Source organism: Bufo bufo, chromosome 3, assembly GCF_905171765.1.
Source record: "Bufo bufo chromosome 3, aBufBuf1.1, whole genome shotgun sequence".
Taxonomy (NCBI): Eukaryota; Metazoa; Chordata; class Amphibia; order Anura; family Bufonidae; genus Bufo; species Bufo bufo.
The window spans coordinates 39919965-39939238 of NC_053391.1; the positions used below are offsets into that span (position 1 = coordinate 39919965).

Consider the following 19274-nt stretch of genomic DNA (forward strand, 5'->3'; position numbering starts at 1 on the left):
TTTTGTGATCCGCAATGAGCTGATATGCAAAACACGGATGCTGTCCGTGTGCCCTCCGCTAAATACAGAATGGAACGGACAGCCCGTAATAGAGATGCCAATTCTTGTCCCCAAAACGAATAGGACATGTCTCATCATTTATGCGGGTCCAGGGAATGTAATAGACCCACTGAAATTAATAGTTCCGTGTACAGTCCATTTAGGCACGGGCACATACATGAGCATGTGCCTCGGCTAAAAAGACACTGTAACAAAACATCAGCAGTAGGGGGTGAGGCGACAGCGGTGTCTGAACCGACGCAAACGCCAGCGTCTCCCTAGGGGTCTAGTCAGAACACACACACAAAAGAAACAACAAGGAAGGGGACTTATCTGAAGCAGAACTGGAACCAGCTCTCCACACCAAACCAGAGCAGACACAGAGTGAACTATAACCCGCAATGATCACAGGGAGAAGGAAGGCTATAAAGGAGAGATAATCAGCCTTCAATCTCGTGCACCTGCGAGAGGCAGTTCCAGCTCAGAAACTAATCAAAACAAACAGAGGACTCAGACATGTGAAGCAAGTCTGACAGATCTCCGTACATTCACAGGGCAGGGCGTGACAAGCAACCAATGATGCCGTGCGCTCCTGCTGTCAGCTGGATTACAGGCTGGGATACCATGGTCCACGGACGGCCTTATGCTGCTAAGTTGATTGTTTTATCATCGAACAGTGGCTCTGGTTAGTTAAACTTGTTCAATCCTATATAAAAATAATTTTATTTCAGAACACAGGCTGGCTACTTTGAAATATCAATGACTCCATTATGAATCTCACAGGTCATGAATGAACCTGCTAGAGCATGTACATTTTCAGTGATGTGAGAATGCAGTGCTTCTTGTCCTTTGTTAGTATTTTTAACTAAATTGGAGCGCGCTAGTATAATATAACAAAAAAAGTTTGCTGATTAAACTTTAAAGAGTTTGTTTAGCATAAACCACAGGTGAAAATTCAATTGCCAAAGTATGATCCTCAAATCCCCGACGAACATTGTTACTTATACATCAACCCTAAACAGGTCATCTAAACACCATAAATAAATATCCAAAAAAATAATAAAATAACAATGTTTAGAAAATCGATTTATTTTTTATTAGCCTTTAAAATGACTTAGATGTGTCATATCTTTATTTATTTTAAGATCGATAACTATCGGGTAACATATGTAAAATAAATAATGTAAAACAATAACATTTTTTGTAGTTGACAAATAAATAATTGGCCATTATCAAACATAGTTAAAGTGCCTGTGTAAAAAAAAATTCAGCAAACCATTATACTATCAATATATTAGTATTAGTGCTCATTCACACAACCGTTTTTTTTTTCCGTTTACGATTTTTGCGGTATACATGCGGATCTATTCATTTCAATGGTCTAAAATTACGTACGGACAACGTTCAGTATGTTGTCCGATTCCGTTCTACCGTTTTTATGTTCCGTCAAAATATGAAGCTTGTCCTACTATTGACCGCAGATCTCGGTCCGATTCCCCATTCAAGTCAATGGATCCGCAAAAATCAGAGGACAAACGGAAACATTTCCGTATGTGTTCCGATTTTCGCAGATCCGTTTCCGTTTTTTTATTAACATAATTTATTGTAGGCTCTGCCTTGGTTGTGGCTTAAAAATTCATATCTACCTAGCCATAACGATTTGGAAGCCCCCTAAAATCAAGATGTCTAGGGTAGATGTCTCCACAATGATTGTGTTAATACAAGAAAGGCCAGAAATCTGGGATTCCAGAAAGGATCAGTACCATGATCGGGTACGAAAGGACCGGGCATGGGAAGAGGTGGCGCAGGAGCTGATGCCTGAAGATTGGGCCAGATGTAGATCCAATAAGCGTTCTGGAATTAGTAAGTGTACATTTTAATATATTCATGTAATATCATTCTGTGTATAAAATCAAGTCCTGTAGCATCCCTGATTGCAATCTCTAGGGCAGTGTTCAGACGTCTGCAAAGTGACATAGCAGACTTTTTTTTATTTTGCTAAATCCTTTGATGCCTATCACTTTTTATGTAATGCATCTCTGCACATTTGCAAACTTTCCTGTGTCACTTTGTTTGGCCTTTGTTTATGTCTTGTGCACACGTCTGCAAGGATGGAGCCCTGACCTTGCAAAAGTAACCATGGGTTGCTATGAGACTAGCTATGGTTCTGTCTGATATGAACCTTCTTGAAAGTAATCACAGATGGGTTTCTGAAATGTACATTGGGCCGTGCAAAGTGACATAGCAGACTTATTTTTTTTGCAAAATCCTTTGATGCCTATCACTTTTTATATAATGCATCTCTGCACATTTGCAAACTTTTCTGTGTCACTTTGCTAGGCCTTTGTGCACACGTCTGCAAGGATGGAGCACTGACCTTGCAAAAGTAATCAGGGGATACTATGGGACTAGCTATGGGGCAAAGTGACATAGCAGACTTTTTTAAAATTTAAATCCTTTGATGCCTATCACTTTTTATATTGGCTACTTTCACACTTGCGGCAGGATGGATCCAACAGGCTGTTCACCATGTCGGATCCGTCCTTCCACTATATTGGCAGACCGCCGCTCTGTCCCTATTGACGATAATGGGGACGGGGGTGGAGCTCTGGCACAGGACGGGGGATGGCAAAAGCCGCAGGACTAAAAAGTTGAATATGCTGTACTTTTAGTCCTGTGGCCTTTTGCCGTGCACCGCTGGGCTGCGCCAGAACTCTGCCCGTCCCCATTATAGTCAATAGGGACATAGCGGCGGTCTGGCAAAATAGCGGAAGGACTGATCCGACATGGTAAACAGCCTGTTGGATCCGTTCTGCCGCAAGTGTGAAAGTAGCCTCATGCAATATTGTAAACAAAGAAAATCATTGAAAATTGAAAAATTTTATTTTTTATTTTTTTCAGTCAAACAAATAATTCCGACGGGAATTGAATGCCAGCAAAGGGCATAGTGGCGACGGGAAGCCCAAGAAGAAGCCCTATCTCTATACCAAGGACTTACAGTTCCTCCTGCCTGTAATGGACATGCGACCGTAAGTTTTCAGTTACTGTATGGAAACTGGGGAACATGGATGTAAGTAGTCCATCGTATCCTAACCTGGCATCCTGCTGAGAGTTTTAGCGCAAAGCGTCATTGTTTTCCATGACGCTGTGCGCTTTGTGCAACTGCTGCAGTACAGTAATACACTCATATAGATCACACGAGTGTATTACTGTACTGCAGGGGGCTCACGAAGCGCACGGCGTCATTGAAAACAATAAAACAACATGCTGTCCTGCTCTATGTAGGATCCCAGGTTGGAATACCAAGGACCACTCACATCCGTGTTCAAAGGTCATGTGCGTTTTGCATAAAAATTGATGCTGATCTATTGTTACCCTATCTGCATAGATCATTACCATATGATATTCTTCAGTTTTTAAAAACGTCATAGAGTAGCGTGATGACATATTACTTTATTCTATCTGACCTCATAGTAATGACAACATTAGACAATAGTGAAACAGAGAAAAGGCTGCAGTGTCACGGCCTTGTCAAACAGCTGATTAGTGAGGATCGGGGTAGATCTATCAATAGCTTTTTTTTGTATAAAATACTTACAAGTACTTTTGATTTATTTCAGGACAGTGGACAATCTTCAGGCCGATGAAGAGTCCTCGTCCACAAACCTTGATGAGCCTGGTACACCTGCAGCTTCTTTTCAACCCCATGCTGGACCATCAGAGGCTGAAGAAAGGCCCGAGGAGGAAAGCCAGCAGGAGATTTCTCCGCCTCAGCCATCCAGGCGCCAAAGTTCTCGAAGGAGGGGAGGATCTTCGAGTCAACAAACTGCGCAGATGGCTCGGAGGGATTTTATCGATTCACAGGTCTTTGAGTACCTAAATAAAAGTAAAACGGAGACCCCGGAGGACAAAATTCTCAGAAGCCTGGCTCCAGCCTTATCAAGAGTGCCTCCTGAACGGCATTCTTTGGTGCTATCTTCATTAGCATCTGTTTTGTATCTATTCGAGGGGGATAGTATTCCCCTTGATGTGATTCAATTTATAGATAAGGAGAAATTGAGGCAAGCCCATATACGGGCACAAATTAGGCTACCAATGCCATCTTCAGAAAGTGTGGCACATATTGCAGGTCCAGGACCCACACATCCTGGCAGTTCTTCAACCCCTCAAATTGTTTTTAGGGGAACAGGTCCATACACAAGGGAGCTGTTTGATTTATAATTTTTTTTTATAATTTGGTTTATATTTTCATAAAAAGTTATTTGGAATCTGCTATGTTGTGTCATTATTTTTATTTATCTATAAAATGTAAACATTTATTTAAAAAAAAAAAAAATTCAAAGTCCAAAGGTCTGGATCTTCTAGGGAGGGTCACACCGGTATTAGTGTACTCCACCAAATTAGGTTTTATACACAATCTCATATACCCTCCAGTATGGTGTTGGTTGTGTCTCTGGGTAAATGATTATATTATTAATATTTTAGTATTTAGTGAATTAGGGAGAAGTAGTGTAGTCAATAGCCAATCCAGGGATATATGACACACGCTTTCTAAAAAATATAAGATTAGTATTTTAGGAATAATCAATAAAAAGTATGGGACTTCACTTTACATAAAATGAGTTTGTTTTTGGTTTAAATTAAAATTACAAAAAAATGAATAGTTTTGGAAATGTGGTATTAGAGGGTATTTTTGTAATTTTTTTAACATTCTAGTCAAATTCATTTTAAAATATTACATGGTCTATATTGTTAGATAAATTAAAAAAGTGCATATAGGCCATTAATAGTTTAAATAAATATTTTTAACGCTAATATTACAAAAAATACCCCAGCCCGCAAGCCCACGTCAAGGGTCCACATTGTCTTGCGAGTCCCTAAACTATCTAAAAAAATTAAAAAGGGAACTAACTAAAAAAAAAATTCAAAATTTGGAAATTTTTACACAGAGACCAGATCAAATCAACGACCACCACGGATGGCATCCATCTGCCACGGCAATGAACCTTCTGGACTGCAAAAGTAGTCCGCATAGCGTTCCCGAACAGCTAGTCCAGCTGTTCCAGGTCTTCCATGTCGGACTGGTTCAAAATTGACAGGTGTGGTAGTCAAATTTTAAAGCTGTTCTGCATCCAAGGGAACATCGTGGATCCTGGTGAAATTGTGTAAAACGACACAAGCTTGGATCACCAGGGTGACATTTTCCGGATCCATTTGCATTGACGACATAAATACTCTCCACTTTGCAGAAAGTATACCAAAGCCGCACTCAACAAACCGTCGGGCACGAGTCAGTCGGTAGTTGAATATGCGCTTTCGGTTGTCTAAATCGCGTCTGGGGAAGGGCCGCATCATATTGGGTGATAATGCAAACCCTTCATCAGCCACAATTACAAATGGAACCGGGGGACCTGCTGATCCGGGTAGTGTTCTGGGCTCTGGTAGGGCTAACTGATTACTGATTGGCGCGAAGTCGCTCACCCATTCTGGAGGCACAAAAGATGCGGGAGTCTGATGTACTTCCATAGGCCCCGATATCGACAATTACAAACCTGTAATTACTGTCAGCCAAGGCTAACAGCACCACAGAAAAGTACTGCTTGTAATTAAAGTACCGGGACCCTGAGTGAGCAGGCTTCTTAACACGTATGTGTTTGCCATCAAGTGCCCCGAGGCAGTTTGGAAACTGCGCAGAATCTTGAAAACCCTCGGCGATACGTAGCCAATCTACCGCCTTGGGGGTGGGCATCACCGCTTCCCTGAGATGTTGCCATATGATTTGACACGTTTGGCTTACTATCTCAGAGATAGTAGAGACTCCCAGCAGGAACTCGAAGTGCAGCGAAGCAAAGGAGTTTCCAGTTGCCAGAAATCTGTAAGATAAAAAATAAAGAAAAAATGTATGTCAAAACTGTATCAAAGTATTAAGGGCTATTCTCATACATAATATGATAGTTGCGGTTCCCACCTCTTGAAACCACACCAATATCGAGAAAGGTCCACCACAAAGCTCTTAACCCCGTCTTTTCCATAAAACTTAATTGGAGCGTGTTACCCATGTTCCTTAAAAATTTTATATCAGCTGATGGAAATAGCTGAGCTGCGCTTGGCTATATTTGTCTGGACCATTAAAGTAATGGATGGTGGCTGCACATGCGCTGTGCGCCCTCCTTCACTTTGTGTGCTATGTTCTCAATATAGTTGTTGGTCCAAGCTGTGGGATCAACACCCACCAGACAATGGGGACATATCCTAGCTATATGCCCACATTGTTTGAGATGTGAAAAACCCATTTACAAAAAACCCCCATTATTTTTGGAATACACATTCGGGCTACATAACATCTTAAAAAATTAAAGTTATGTGACCCCTGCAAGTGCCAGATGCCACATTAAAAAAACTACAATGACAGATCTGGCATGCCTATCTGTCCACATGAGAAGCGGAGAGACAGGTCCGCATTTGCAATACATTTGTGAGATGGATCCATATCCGGATCAGTCTACAAATGCTTTATGTCTGCAAGCTGATTGCGGGATCCAGCAGCCAGTTCCAGCAAATGAACTGCTTGCGGGATCACTCTGCCTCAAGTGTTAAAGTACACGGTACCCTAGGAATATTTTAAAAGTATTATATCATAAACCTATAACATTTTTTTTTTAAATGTAAAAAAAAATTAAATAAAATAAAAGACTAATATAAAACAATAATTATATAACATAATTTAATTGATTTACCTCAAAGTGACAATGAGTCTTTCTTCCGGTCCAATGCAGCGCCTCATGTTCGTATCCTGAAAGGTTAGGTACGGACGAAGAGATGCAAGCAGGCGATCAAAAGATTCCACAGACATACGACAAAACTGGTGAAATTTCATAGGGTCCTGCCGCAGGTCTGCAAATAACGTATGGAATTGTCCCTTCTGGAGCCTTTGTGAGACAATAGGATGCACCCATTGCCTCCGTCTCCTCCTTGGTTCTTCTTCCAGCATTTGCGAATTACTTCCAAAGCGCCGAGAAAGTAGCCAGCGTAGAAGCAGTTCACTTTCAAAGTAATTTGCCATCGTTATCGCACAGAAAACAGTGAGAATCCAAAACCAGCAAGGCAGAAGCTACACACAGCTCTATCCGACTAGAAAAGCACATAAAATGGCACCTGAATTTCTGAGCATGTGACTTTTCTAGTTTCCTAGACAACTATGAATATATTATAATATTTTATTCTCTCCTTTTTTTAAACTCATCCGTTTTTTACGGACCGTTTTTTGTGGATGACATACGGAAGCCACTCTTCCGTTTTTTGCGGACATGCGGATCCGTTTTTTGCGGATCCGCAAAACGGAACGGATTACAAACGGTCGTGTGAATGTACACTTAGTAAAGGGGTTGTCTATGCATTTTTTTTTGGATGACCTATCTACAGGATAGGTCATCAATATCAGATTGGCGAGAGTCCGACACCCACCGCCGATCAGCTTTATTTGGAGACGGCGCACGAGCCGTCTACATTCACTCTTCCGGCTCTGCTGCTGTGTCCTATAGACATACAGCGTTGAGCAGGAAGAGAATCAGAAGACGGCTCATGCTCACTGCTACAGCTGATCGGCGGGGGGGGGTGTCGGACTCTCGCCGATCTGATATTGATGACCTATCCTGTAGATAGGTCATCCAAAAAAAAATGCATGGACAACCCCTTTAATGTAACAAAGAACGAAAAATTCAATACCTAATGATATAAAATTCATTCGTTATCAACTAATATTATCTTTTATGTAAAGTTTAGATAAATTGTGCAACTTTTGAAACAATATAAAAATATTATTAAATTCTTTTATTCCAATGCCATAAACTCAGCAGGGTACTCATAACTTTCTTTAAAACCCATGTACCGTTCTTCAGGGTCCGGAAAAGTACTCCGTATTAGATAAACTACACAAGAGGGTACGGGTTTCCTATTTCCAACTCTGAGATAGCCATGCACCCAAGTGGTGAAAAACCGGTGTGCTGTCTTACGCCTTTGCCTAGTACACAAAACAAAAACATAAAATATTATAAAAAAATGTTTAGATTTGCCTTAACATCAAATTTGTTATGTAAAAAAATATATTTGTAATAACATAACAGTTAAACAATTTAGTTTTTTAGTAAACCAAAAAAATAAAAAGGATAATATGATTTAGAACCAGATCTCAATGTTAGTGCTCATTCACATGGACGTCTGATGCCCATGCCCAAACCGTGGTTCGCAAATTGCGTTCCGGAAGGGCCAGGCACAGGCCATGTGGCATTTCAACGGAACGGTGCCCGTGCCTTGTGGACCGCAATTTGGGGGCCACAGCACAGGCACGGGCAACACACGGTCGTTTGAAGCAACCCTAAAAAAGATAGAGCACGCTCTGTATTTTGGATTAACAGATTTATCGAGGATCAGTTAAACTGAATGCGGCCACAATCTCCTCGCAGCTGGCACACGGTAGATCCCCAGCAATTCAGGACCTTTGAGGTTCACACCTTAGGCACGGGCAATATACACCCTTGAGAAACCAACCTTAATTTAACAAACATAAATAATGAATAAAATAATGTTTTGCTTGACTAGCTGATCAGACCCATATTATAATGGCGTTGCTAATGCAATAAATCAAGATATACACCAATCTAAGGCCTCTTTCACACTACCGTTTTTTTTTTCCGTTTTGAGGTCCGTTTTTTGCGTTCCGTATACGGTCCGTATACGGAACCATTCATTTCAATGGTTCCGCAAAAAAAAAACGGAATGTGTTCCGTATGCATTCCGTTTCCGTATTTCCGTTCCGTTGAAAGATAGAACATGTCCTATTATTGCCCGCAAATCACGGTCCGTGGCTCCATTCAAGTCAATGGGTCCGCAAAAAAAAACGGAACACATACGGAAATGCATCCGTATGTCTTCCGTTTCCGTTCCGTTTTTTCTGAACCATCTATTGAAAATGTTATGGCCAGCCCAATTTTTTCAATGTAATTACTGTATACTGTATATGCCATACGGAAAAACGGAACGGAACGACAGAACGGAAACACAACGGAACCAAAAAAAAACGGAACGGATCCGTTAAAAACGGAACGCAAAACACTGAAATGGACATACTGTAGTGTGAAAGAGGCCTAATAAAATTATACTTCAGTAATAGTAGGTAAATTAAAATTGATGTCAACCTGTTAAGATCTCTATCCGGGGGCGGTGTTCGAACTTGACCAACAGCACGAAGATTGATATTTATAAGGTCTTCTCTTTGACAATATAAATTAAAGTACTCATGAAGCGTGATACAAGTATTGTCCGTAATGTAAGGTTCTGCATTTGATATTTCCTGGCAACATATAGACTCTACATATGTAGGCATAACATGACATCTCGAACATGTGCACCAATTAGTGTTTCCTACACGATCATCCTCTGGCTCTATATCAAACTCAATATAGCGTTCATTTTCACGTCTAGTAGGATTGTCAGGGAAGCATTCAATATTTGATAGATTACTGTATTTTCCTCGTAATTCAGAAAGAAGTGTTGAAATCTGTAATAACAATTTTATAATATTTTTTAATTAAAAAACACATTTATTACATACAAAATTAATTTCTTAGTGTTAGATTGATGAAAATATTTCAATTTGTGGCACAATGGATTTTTCTTTAGGCAGAAACGGTTATTATTGTGCAAACTCAAAATTTGCGAGCTAGCACATGTACGGTTCTTTCCATGTGTCTGATGCCATCATAGGCAAAAGGGCTTGTGCTATGTCCAAACGCGATCTTTGTTTATAGAAACTTTAGAAATAACAATTTTCATCCCAAGGTTGACAATTTTAGCTAGAAATATTAAAAAGAATTGGAAGTTATGTTGAAATTTCTGAAGATCAACGTTGGTTGATTGCATAAAAAAACCATAATCATAATAAAAAGAATAAATTTATGGATAAATTTGCTGCTACTATGGTATTGTTTCTTGAAAGATCGTAGGGGCTGATTAACTAATTGAGAAATTGGCGTCTATAGTGGGTTCTATAGGATGGCGTACGGTCGCACATTGGCTTTCTCAATCACTATAATTTTTTTTTTTAAATTGGAAATAAATTTAAAATATTAAAATATATTTTTTAACTAAAATTTTGCTAATTCTAATTACACACATAATTTTTGTACCTCTGTTTTCATCATCGTCTTTTAGAATGTCTTGGGCTTTGTTATCCAATGTCGGATTGTTAGTAGGAGAATCACTTGTTTCCTGTATATCTACTATCTCGCTTCCATCTTCATTTAAATTTTCCCACATTTTAATTTCAAACAGATTCTGTAGAAAAAAATACAAAATATTTTTATTTCTAATTTAATATATTATAAATACAAATAAAAAAACTTCTAAGCCTAGTGAAAAAATTATTTAAATTATTGTTAGCATTGTAAAGGTTACTCTCTTATTCATGTTTAACTAATTGAGTAATAATCAAAAGATATTTTTATAAAATATTAAAAAGAGATAATACCTGTATATTAGCAATTTCCTCATCCACAGAACTTGCCTGAAGATGGTAAGGATAATCCAGATCAATAGAGGAATCATTGCAAGTACTAATAATATCAACCTCTTCTAGAATTTCATTGAGGGTCACCGAATCTGTAGTCTGTTAGAATAAATCAAAGAAATTGTTAGCTTGCTTATTTTTAACAAAAATGTTTAGGTAATGTAATTAAAATATTTTATTTTATACTCTCAGAAGTCTGAGATGATTCAATAATTTTATTTTCCTTAAACCGCTCCAACTCTTCCAAACTTTCAACGGTATCCATTATAATTATTTTACATATAATCTTTAAAAAAAACAGAAATTAAAATGTATTAGATATTAATATTATAAAAAAGATCTCATCTGTGAATATAAGCAGTGATCTGTGAACCTTGCGCCATAAATGCAGCGACCATTGCACCTCATGGAGTAGATGCAGCGAGCGTTGCACCTCTGGGAAGAGAAGCAGCGAGCGTTGCACCTCTGGGAAGAAAAGCAGCGAGCGTTGCACCTCTGGGAAGAGAAGCAGCGAGCGTTGCACCTCTGGGAAGAGAAGCAGCGAGCGTTGCACCTCTGGGAAGAGAAGCAGCGAGCGTTGCACCTCTGGGAAATGATGCAGCGAGCGTTGCACCTCATGGAGTAGATGCAGCGTTGCACCTCATGGAGTAGATGCAGCGAGCGTTGCACCTCTGGGAAGAGATGCAGCGAGCGTTGCACCTCTGGGAAGAGAAGCAGCGAGCGTTGCACCTCTGGGAAGAGAAGCAGCGAGCGTTGCACCTCTGGGAAGAGAAGCAGCGAGCGTTGCACCTCTGGGAAGAGAAGCAGCGAGCGTTGCACCTCTGGGAAGAGAAGCAGCGAGCGTTGCACCTCTGGGAAGAGAAGCAGCAAGCGTTGCACCTCTGGGAAGAGAAGCAGCGAGCGTTGCACCTCTGGGAAGAGAAGCAGCGAGCGTTGCACCTCTGGGAAGAGATGCAGCGAGCGTTGCACCTCTGGGAAGAGATGCAGCGAGCGTTGCACCTCTGGGAAGAGATGCAGCGAGCGTTGCACCTCTGGGAAGAGATGCAGCGAGCGTTGCACCTCTGGGAAGAGATGCAGCGAGCGTTGCACCTCTGGGAAGAGATGCAGCGAGCGTTGCACCTCTTGGAGTAGATGCAGCTACCGTTGCACCTCTGGGAAGAGATGCAGCGAGCGTTGCACCTCTGGGAAGAGATGCAGCGAGCGTTGCGCCTCCTGGAAGAGATGCAGCGAGCGTTGCGCCTCCGGGAAGAGAAGCAGCGAGCGTTGCACCTCAGGGAGTAGATGCAGCGAGCGTTGCACCTCTGGGAAGAGATGCAGCGAGCGTTGCACCTCTGGGAAGAGAAGCAGCGAGCGTTGAACCTCATGGAGTAGATGCAGCGAGCGTTGCACCTCTGGGAAGAGATGCAGCGAGCTTTGCAACTCTGGGAAGAGATGCCGCGAGCATTGCACCTCTGGGAAAAGATGCAGCGAGCGTTGCACCTCTGGGAAGAGATACAGCGAGCGTTGCACCTCTGGGAAGAGAAGCAGCGAGCGTTGAACCTCATGGAGTAGATTCAGCGAGCGTTGCACCTCATGGAGTAGATGCATCGAGCGTTGCACCTCATGGAGTAGATGCAGCGAGCGTTGCACCTCATGGAGTAGATGCAGCGAGCGTTGCACCTCATGGAGTAGATGCAGCGAGCGTTGCACCTCATGGAGTAGATGCAGCGAGCGTTGCACCTCTGGGAAGAGATGCAGCGAGCGTTGCACCTCTGGGAAGAGAAGCAGCGAGCGTTGCACCTCTGGGAAATGATGCAGCGAGCGTTGCATCTCATGGAGTAGATGCAGCGTTGCACCTCATGGAGTAGATGCAGCGAGCGATGCAGCGACCAATGATGTGGGGGCTATTTTTATTATACAATGTTCAAGGTTTTTATTTTTGGGGGGTGGGGGGTGTTTCACATGTCTTAGCACATTATTTCAACCCTATATAATATAAAAAGATGTGGGAGCTATTTATATCCTATATGGCTGAGGGTTTTATTTGTGTGTGTGTGTGGGGGGGTGTATAGGATCATATGGCCATATATTATATTGATATTTAACTAGTGTAGCACAATAAATATACGTTGGTGTATAGTGGTAGTTATTAAAAAAAAAATTCCATCTCTACCTATACAGACTCAAATCCTCTGGTTGACGTCGGGACAGGGGACAGCCACTTCAGCTTCCAGCTGGCTGAGGAAACAGCGAACACGTCACTGGGATCGGCACATGCCCAGTGGCGCTGTTGAAGCTGTTGCCCTCAGTCGTCTTATCATCGCGCAGGCAATCGCCGGCACTGCGCCTGCGCGGGATTTCGGATGCGGGCGAGAGGAGGATCGGGGGTGTTTGCCGCAGAGCGCGGCGCTGGGGGGGGCACTTAGCCTCGCCTCTGGGAGGCGATCTTGGAGGAGTTCTTAGTTTTCAAATTTAGGCGGGCACGGCACTTCAGAGGGGCGTTCCTGGGCACCGTGGACAAAGAATAACGCCACTCTGGGCTCCTTAAAGCTTCAATTGAATATCATAAAAAGCGTTTCTTTGAAGAAATGACAAGACACAGAATAAAAAGAACAAGACATATGGAAATAAGGTACTTTATTACAAAAATTTTTTGCTAATATGCTAGTGACAGTTTCCCTTTAACCTCTTTTTTAGTACATCACAATCACAGCAATGTGTGGACATCTGCATCACGTTCAACTGAAGCAGATGAGCTTACAGACAGCATTCTGAACATGATTGTCACAGACATGCGCCCGCTATCTATGGTGGAGGATGAAGGTTTTCAGAGGATGATTTCCACTTTCAATCCAAGATAGACTATTCCTTCAAGAACCTACTTCATGAAAATTATGGAGAAAAAGTATGAAGAAATCAAAGGCAAGTTGAAGAACACTCTTAAGGAGACTGACAGCATTGCACTTACAACTGATATTTGGACGAGCGTTACTAAAGAAGCTTATCTGGGGGTGAGGTGTCATTTTCTTAGGAAGGTTTGGGAAATGGAGTCCTGTCCTACAGCCTAACAACGATGCCCCTTGAAGAAAGACACACAGCTGCAAATATTGCAGGGTGGCTTGAGGATGTTATTGCCGTATTTGGCATTCCAGCAGAGAAAGTCAAAGCTGTTGTCCATGACAATGGTGCTAATGTTGTAGCAGCAGTGAAGATTTTAAAAGAAAAACATAGATGGCCATCGGTGCGATGTGCAGGCCACACCCTGAACTTGGTTCTGCAAAGCGCTCTGAAGAACCACCAAGATATCTCTAAGGCCTCATGCACACGAACGTTTTTTTTTTCCGTTTTGCGGTTCGTTTTTCTTGTTCCGTATACGGTCCGTATACGGAACCATTCATTTCAATGGGCCCGCAAAATAAACGGAATGTACTCCGTATGCATTCCGTTTCCGTATTTCCGTTTTTCCGTTCCGTTTTAACATAGAACATGTCCTATTATTGCCCGCAAATCACAGTCCGTGGCTCCATTCAAGTCAATGGGTCCGTTTAAAAACGGAACACATACGGAATGCATACGGAGCACATCCGTATGTCATCCGTTTTTTGCAGATCAATAGTTAGGAGATGCTAGGCCCTGCCCACTGTGGCCATGTGTTCTGTGTTTACAATCCAGGAAGTGAGCACATGTGCACTTAAATAACCCACCCCCACGCTGTCTGACTTGCCTGCAAAGCCAAAAGATGGATGTTGCCAAGCTCATCACCCTCATACAGGAGCGTCCCCAGCTGTGGGACAGCAGACAAGATCAGTACCATGATCGCATTGTGAAGGAGCGTGCCTGGGAGGAGATTACAAAGGAGATGCTGGCGAGAGAATGGCAATTCGTCGAAAAGGCGCAGATTAGGTAAGCCTACCCATGCGGGCATGTGTGCTTCTTTATCAAATGTTTATTGGAATTATGTCAAAACTGTGATGCACTGGTGGGTTTATATGTGAATACAGGAAAATAGGCCATGTTGTAATGAAGGTGCACTTTTGTAAAACTCTTTTTTTTTAAGTAACTATCCCCTTCCATAGCACTAGATAGTTTTGGATGTCAGCAACCTTGTCCGCCGGTGTCTCTCGTGCTTTTCTCAAAATACATATATGCTAAAGTGTTTAGGCCTCATGTATTGACATTTATATCATGTAAATATATGGCAATTGTGTTTACAGGCCCATTAAATGTATGTGGGCAAAAAACTGAATATAGAACCTGTCTATAGATGACCCAGATTTTTATGTCAATGCACGTAACTAGTTTAGAAACTACAATGTTATAGCATGTGGTAGAAAGCCTTGGTTAACATGTGCATTGATAAGTTTGTATGGATATATTCTGATAGAATTTTTGTTCGGTTATATTTCTACAGTACTACGTGTCAAAACCCGCTGGCAATCGTGCCGGGACCAATACCGGCGTGAACGTGTCCAGGGACTTGGGAAAAGTGGAGATGGTGGTCCCCGTAAAAAACCGTATCTGTATACGAAACAATTGCACTTTCTCAAACCCGTGTTGGATCTTAGGGCGTGAGTAACCACTGTAATTATTTTATCTCTTGTAATGTTTGGCCAAAATAAAATATTCGTACTGTTGTTTTTTTGTAATCATTTATACCAGCATAGAAGTAATGGTTTGTGCTATGCTATGCTGTAAACTTATTTTTGGTTTGCACCTGCATGGTACACTTAGTTCTCTGCGGGTAAAAATCTGCCCTTCTACACACCCTGCTAGAAGAATACTTCCATCTCTTTGTTTTTTCTCTTGACATTACCAGCACAAATCAGTGCTGGTCCTTTTTGGAAAAAAAGGTCGGCCATATTGCTATGCAGAAGTCAGGGTGTAGCATATAGTGTGGACAAGGACATTACATCACTGGCAGGAATGAAACAGACCTTGGCCTCTGCAATGCTTCACATGGCTCATGTCAACCATAGACGAAAAATACTATTTCAAATTGTTGGAATGTCTTTTTCCCATACTTGAAACATGAATATGAACAATGAGAAGATAAAGGCCAGCTTCCAAAAATTTTTAAGTGGTGTCTTTAATAATTTAGTGCAAACAAAAACAAAGGCAATCCAAGTCTACGCGTTTCGGATACTACAATATTGAGTATAAAAGAATCAATATTGTATGATCCGAAACGCGTAGACTTTGATTGGCTTAGGTTTTTATTGCAGTGAATTATTAAAGATACCACTTATTAATTTAGAAGCTGTCAACATTAATAATAATTATCATGGTAGACTCTGTTCCAGTGTGTATAGTAAATGTTTTATTTTCGGTCTATACCCTTCATATATACACTTTCCTTGATTGCAATTATCTCTCATTCCACAGGACCGTTGACAGCCTAGAGCAAGAGGGAGATCATAGCAGCACCAACAGTGATGAAGATGCTGGTGCGCAGCCCCTAGACTCCACACTTACTGCGGATGACGACCCCCAACCAGTGCTGCAGGAAGAGAGGGAGGAGTCTTCAGCTTTGGAGGGTCCTTCGGCTGCAATTCAGTCAAGCCCTGAGACAAGAAGAAGGCAGCCACGGCGGAGAAGGGGGGCAACTAACACTGCCGTCTCTGCCTCAAATACTCAAGCCCTGGTTCAAAATCAGGTGCTTGACTATTTGAGGCAGAGACGGGCGGAAGGAAAGGAGGAGCGGATGCTCTGTGGTCTTGCTCCTCTTATTGAAGATCTGGATTCATACAAGCAAACCATATTTATTGACATCATGGGGTCAGTGGCGACAATTTTAAAAACGCCACTTGATCCCCATGAACTGGTGAGTTGGGTGGAAAACCTGAAGCAACGGGCATTTAGGTTAGCAAAAGAAACCCAACCTGGGCCCAGTATGATCCAACCACCTCCTAGGCCACCCTCCTATTCACAGCCTCTTTATTCCCAAGAGTCTCAGTTCATGCCACGGCCACAATATCCAGGGCCCACAATGAGTAACACCGGTGCAAGTAATGTTGCTGGCCCTCGTCAAACTGGTCCGGGGTTATATTTGCGGGAGCTAATGGATCTTTAATGTTATGTTAACGTTTGAGTAATAACTAATTTGGGCTGATTGTTAAGCCTTTTGTGTATATTTTAATTTATATTTTTATTTAATAATATACTTTATGAATCAAAAATCTATGTGTCGACTTTTATTTCATATTGCACATGCATACCAATATTACAACATTACAAACTTTATTGACATATAAGAAGAATAGGAATAGAATACACAGATATAGTATTTATTTGGTACATTAAGGAGAAATAGGGAAGTATGTATACTTTTAGCCAGCTATGCTCAACCTGTCACACTACAGCTATTAAAAAACTAGAGCTCCCTGCATGTCTGAATAGCTGTGGTATGTCCACACATGCAGGAAAATAACTTTTTCCCCAGCTTGAGTGCTGCGGTGTGGACATTCCTGTAGTAAACCACAAACATATATATATGCAAATTGTATTACAAAGGCAAATCTTCAAAGTGCTGGGATAACCTCCAATGGCAGGACAATGGACAGCGTCTTTAAAGCGCTCTGCAGGGATAAAGAATGTTAAAAAAATGTTAAATGTCGATAAAGACTAGGCAATCTCAACACACAATACATATGTAATAAATATATAAGGATAATGAGGTATTAGAGGGTTAATGTAGACCAAAAAAAAACATTTTTACAAATAAAAATGTTCACAGCGAACATGATTTACTACATAGTGTTATTTTTTTTAGTGTCTACATTGGAACCCCAGCCCACAAGCCCACGTCAAGGGTCCTCTTGGTCTTGTGAGTCCTACACTATCTCCATAAACCCCCCCCCCCCCCCCCCCACACACAAGAAATTACACTGGAAAATAATAAATACTAAGATGCCCAGAGTCCAGACAATTCATTATCTGCCATGCACTACGTCCATCTGCCACGGCAATGCTCCCTCAGGACTTGAAAAATATTGCTCATAGAGAGCCCGAACTGCAATCCCTGCAGTTCCAGGTCGTCCATGAAGGGTTTGGTCCAATCCTCCGGATGAAGAAGACGTACCAGGTTCCAATTCATCAACTTCTGAGTGACCATCATGAATCCTTACAAAGTTATGCAGGATCACACACGCTTGAATAACCTTGGTGGCATTCTCCGGTGCCATCTGTAAGGATGACAGTAATACTCTCCACTTCTGTGAGAGTATTCCAAACGCACACTCTACATACCGACGGGCTCGAGTCAGCCGATAGTTAAATATACGTCTGCTGTCATCCAGGTTGCGTCTGGGGAAGGGCCGCATGACATGGGGTGTCAAAGCAAACCCTTCATCAGCCACAATAACAAATGGAGCCGGTGGTCCCGCAGAACCTGGCAGCTGTCTGGGCTCTGGGAGTGAAAGCTGGTTGGCTTGAAGCCGATCACCCATTCTAGAAGAACTGAAAATGCGCGCATCTGCAGTGCTCCCATAGGCCCCAATATCCACAATTAAAAACTTGTAATTACTGTCAGCCAAGGCCATTAGCACAACAGAAAAATACTGTTTATAATTGTAGTACCGGGACCCTGAGTGAGGCAGCTTCTTAACACGTATGTGTTTGCCATCCAGTGCCCCAATGCAGTTCGGAAACTGCGCATCAACATAAAAACCCTCAGCAATTCGTATCCAATCCTCAGCCTTGGGCACTGGCATCACCACTCCCCGGAGTTGCTGCCAAATCAAATCACTGGTTTGACGAACTATCCGAGAAATAGTTGAGACTCCCAGCAGGAACTCAAAATGCAGAGATACAAATGAATTCCCAGTAGCCAAAAATCTGGAAGACACAAACATAAAAACAGTCATGCAACACATACAGTATATACTATAACAGCCATGCTCAACCTACGGCCCTCCAGCTGTTGTAAAACTACAACTCCCACCATACCCTACTGTAGGCTGATAGCTGTAGGCTGTTCGGCCATGCTGGGAGTTGTCGTTTTGCCACAGCTGGAGGGCTGCAGGTTGAGCATGGCTGGTCTTTAACAACCACAATTTTAGACTAATATATATACTCATAATCACATAGCATCTAAACTATGACACAAACATATAAATCATATGAAATATCCATACCTCAACGTGACGATGAGCCGTTCCTCAGGAGAAATGCAGCGCCTCATATTAGTGTCCTGGTAAGTGAGGCCAGGACGCAGAGACGCCAACAACAAATCAAAGCTGCTCACAGACATACGACAATACCCATGAAATTTCTCAGGATGCTGTCGCAGATCCATGTACAGCGTGTGGAAATGACCCTTCCTGCGCCGCTGACAGAGAATTGGGTGAACCCAATGCCTCCTCCTCCTCGGTTCCACGTTCAGCATAGTTGGCTGCTGTTCCTGTTCCCGAGAAATCAGCCAGCACAAGAGAACCAGTTCCTCCTCAGCCATGATACAACAGAAAATTGTAGCCACAATCCAATGTCTGCCAAACACAGGATTCCAAGTACGCTCTCAATGCTGCAACAAGCTGATAAAATTGGAGTAACAAGTCGCACATGACCAAGTTAAATAGGGGGAGTGAAAAAGGGGATGTGTTCAAGAAAGATGTTCACACCTTTTTTTTGTTCCGTTTGCGATCCGCAAAAAACGGATCGTGTACTGAAACCATACGGATATTGTTTTTTAAAATAA

General features: G+C 42.0%; 1 protein-coding gene across 1 annotated transcript; it reads left to right on the forward strand.

The window, feature by feature from the left end:
• Positions 1-2969: 2969 nt before the first annotated feature.
• On the forward strand, positions 2970-4302 carry LOC120993200. The gene is made up of 2 exons (XM_040421758.1): positions 2970-3068; positions 3660-4302. The coding sequence occupies exons 1-2, from the start codon at positions 3055-3057 to the stop codon at positions 4258-4260; spliced, it is 615 nt and encodes a 204-aa protein (XP_040277692.1). The 5' UTR covers positions 2970-3054; the 3' UTR covers positions 4261-4302.
• The last annotated feature ends 14972 nt before the right edge of the window (positions 4303-19274 follow it).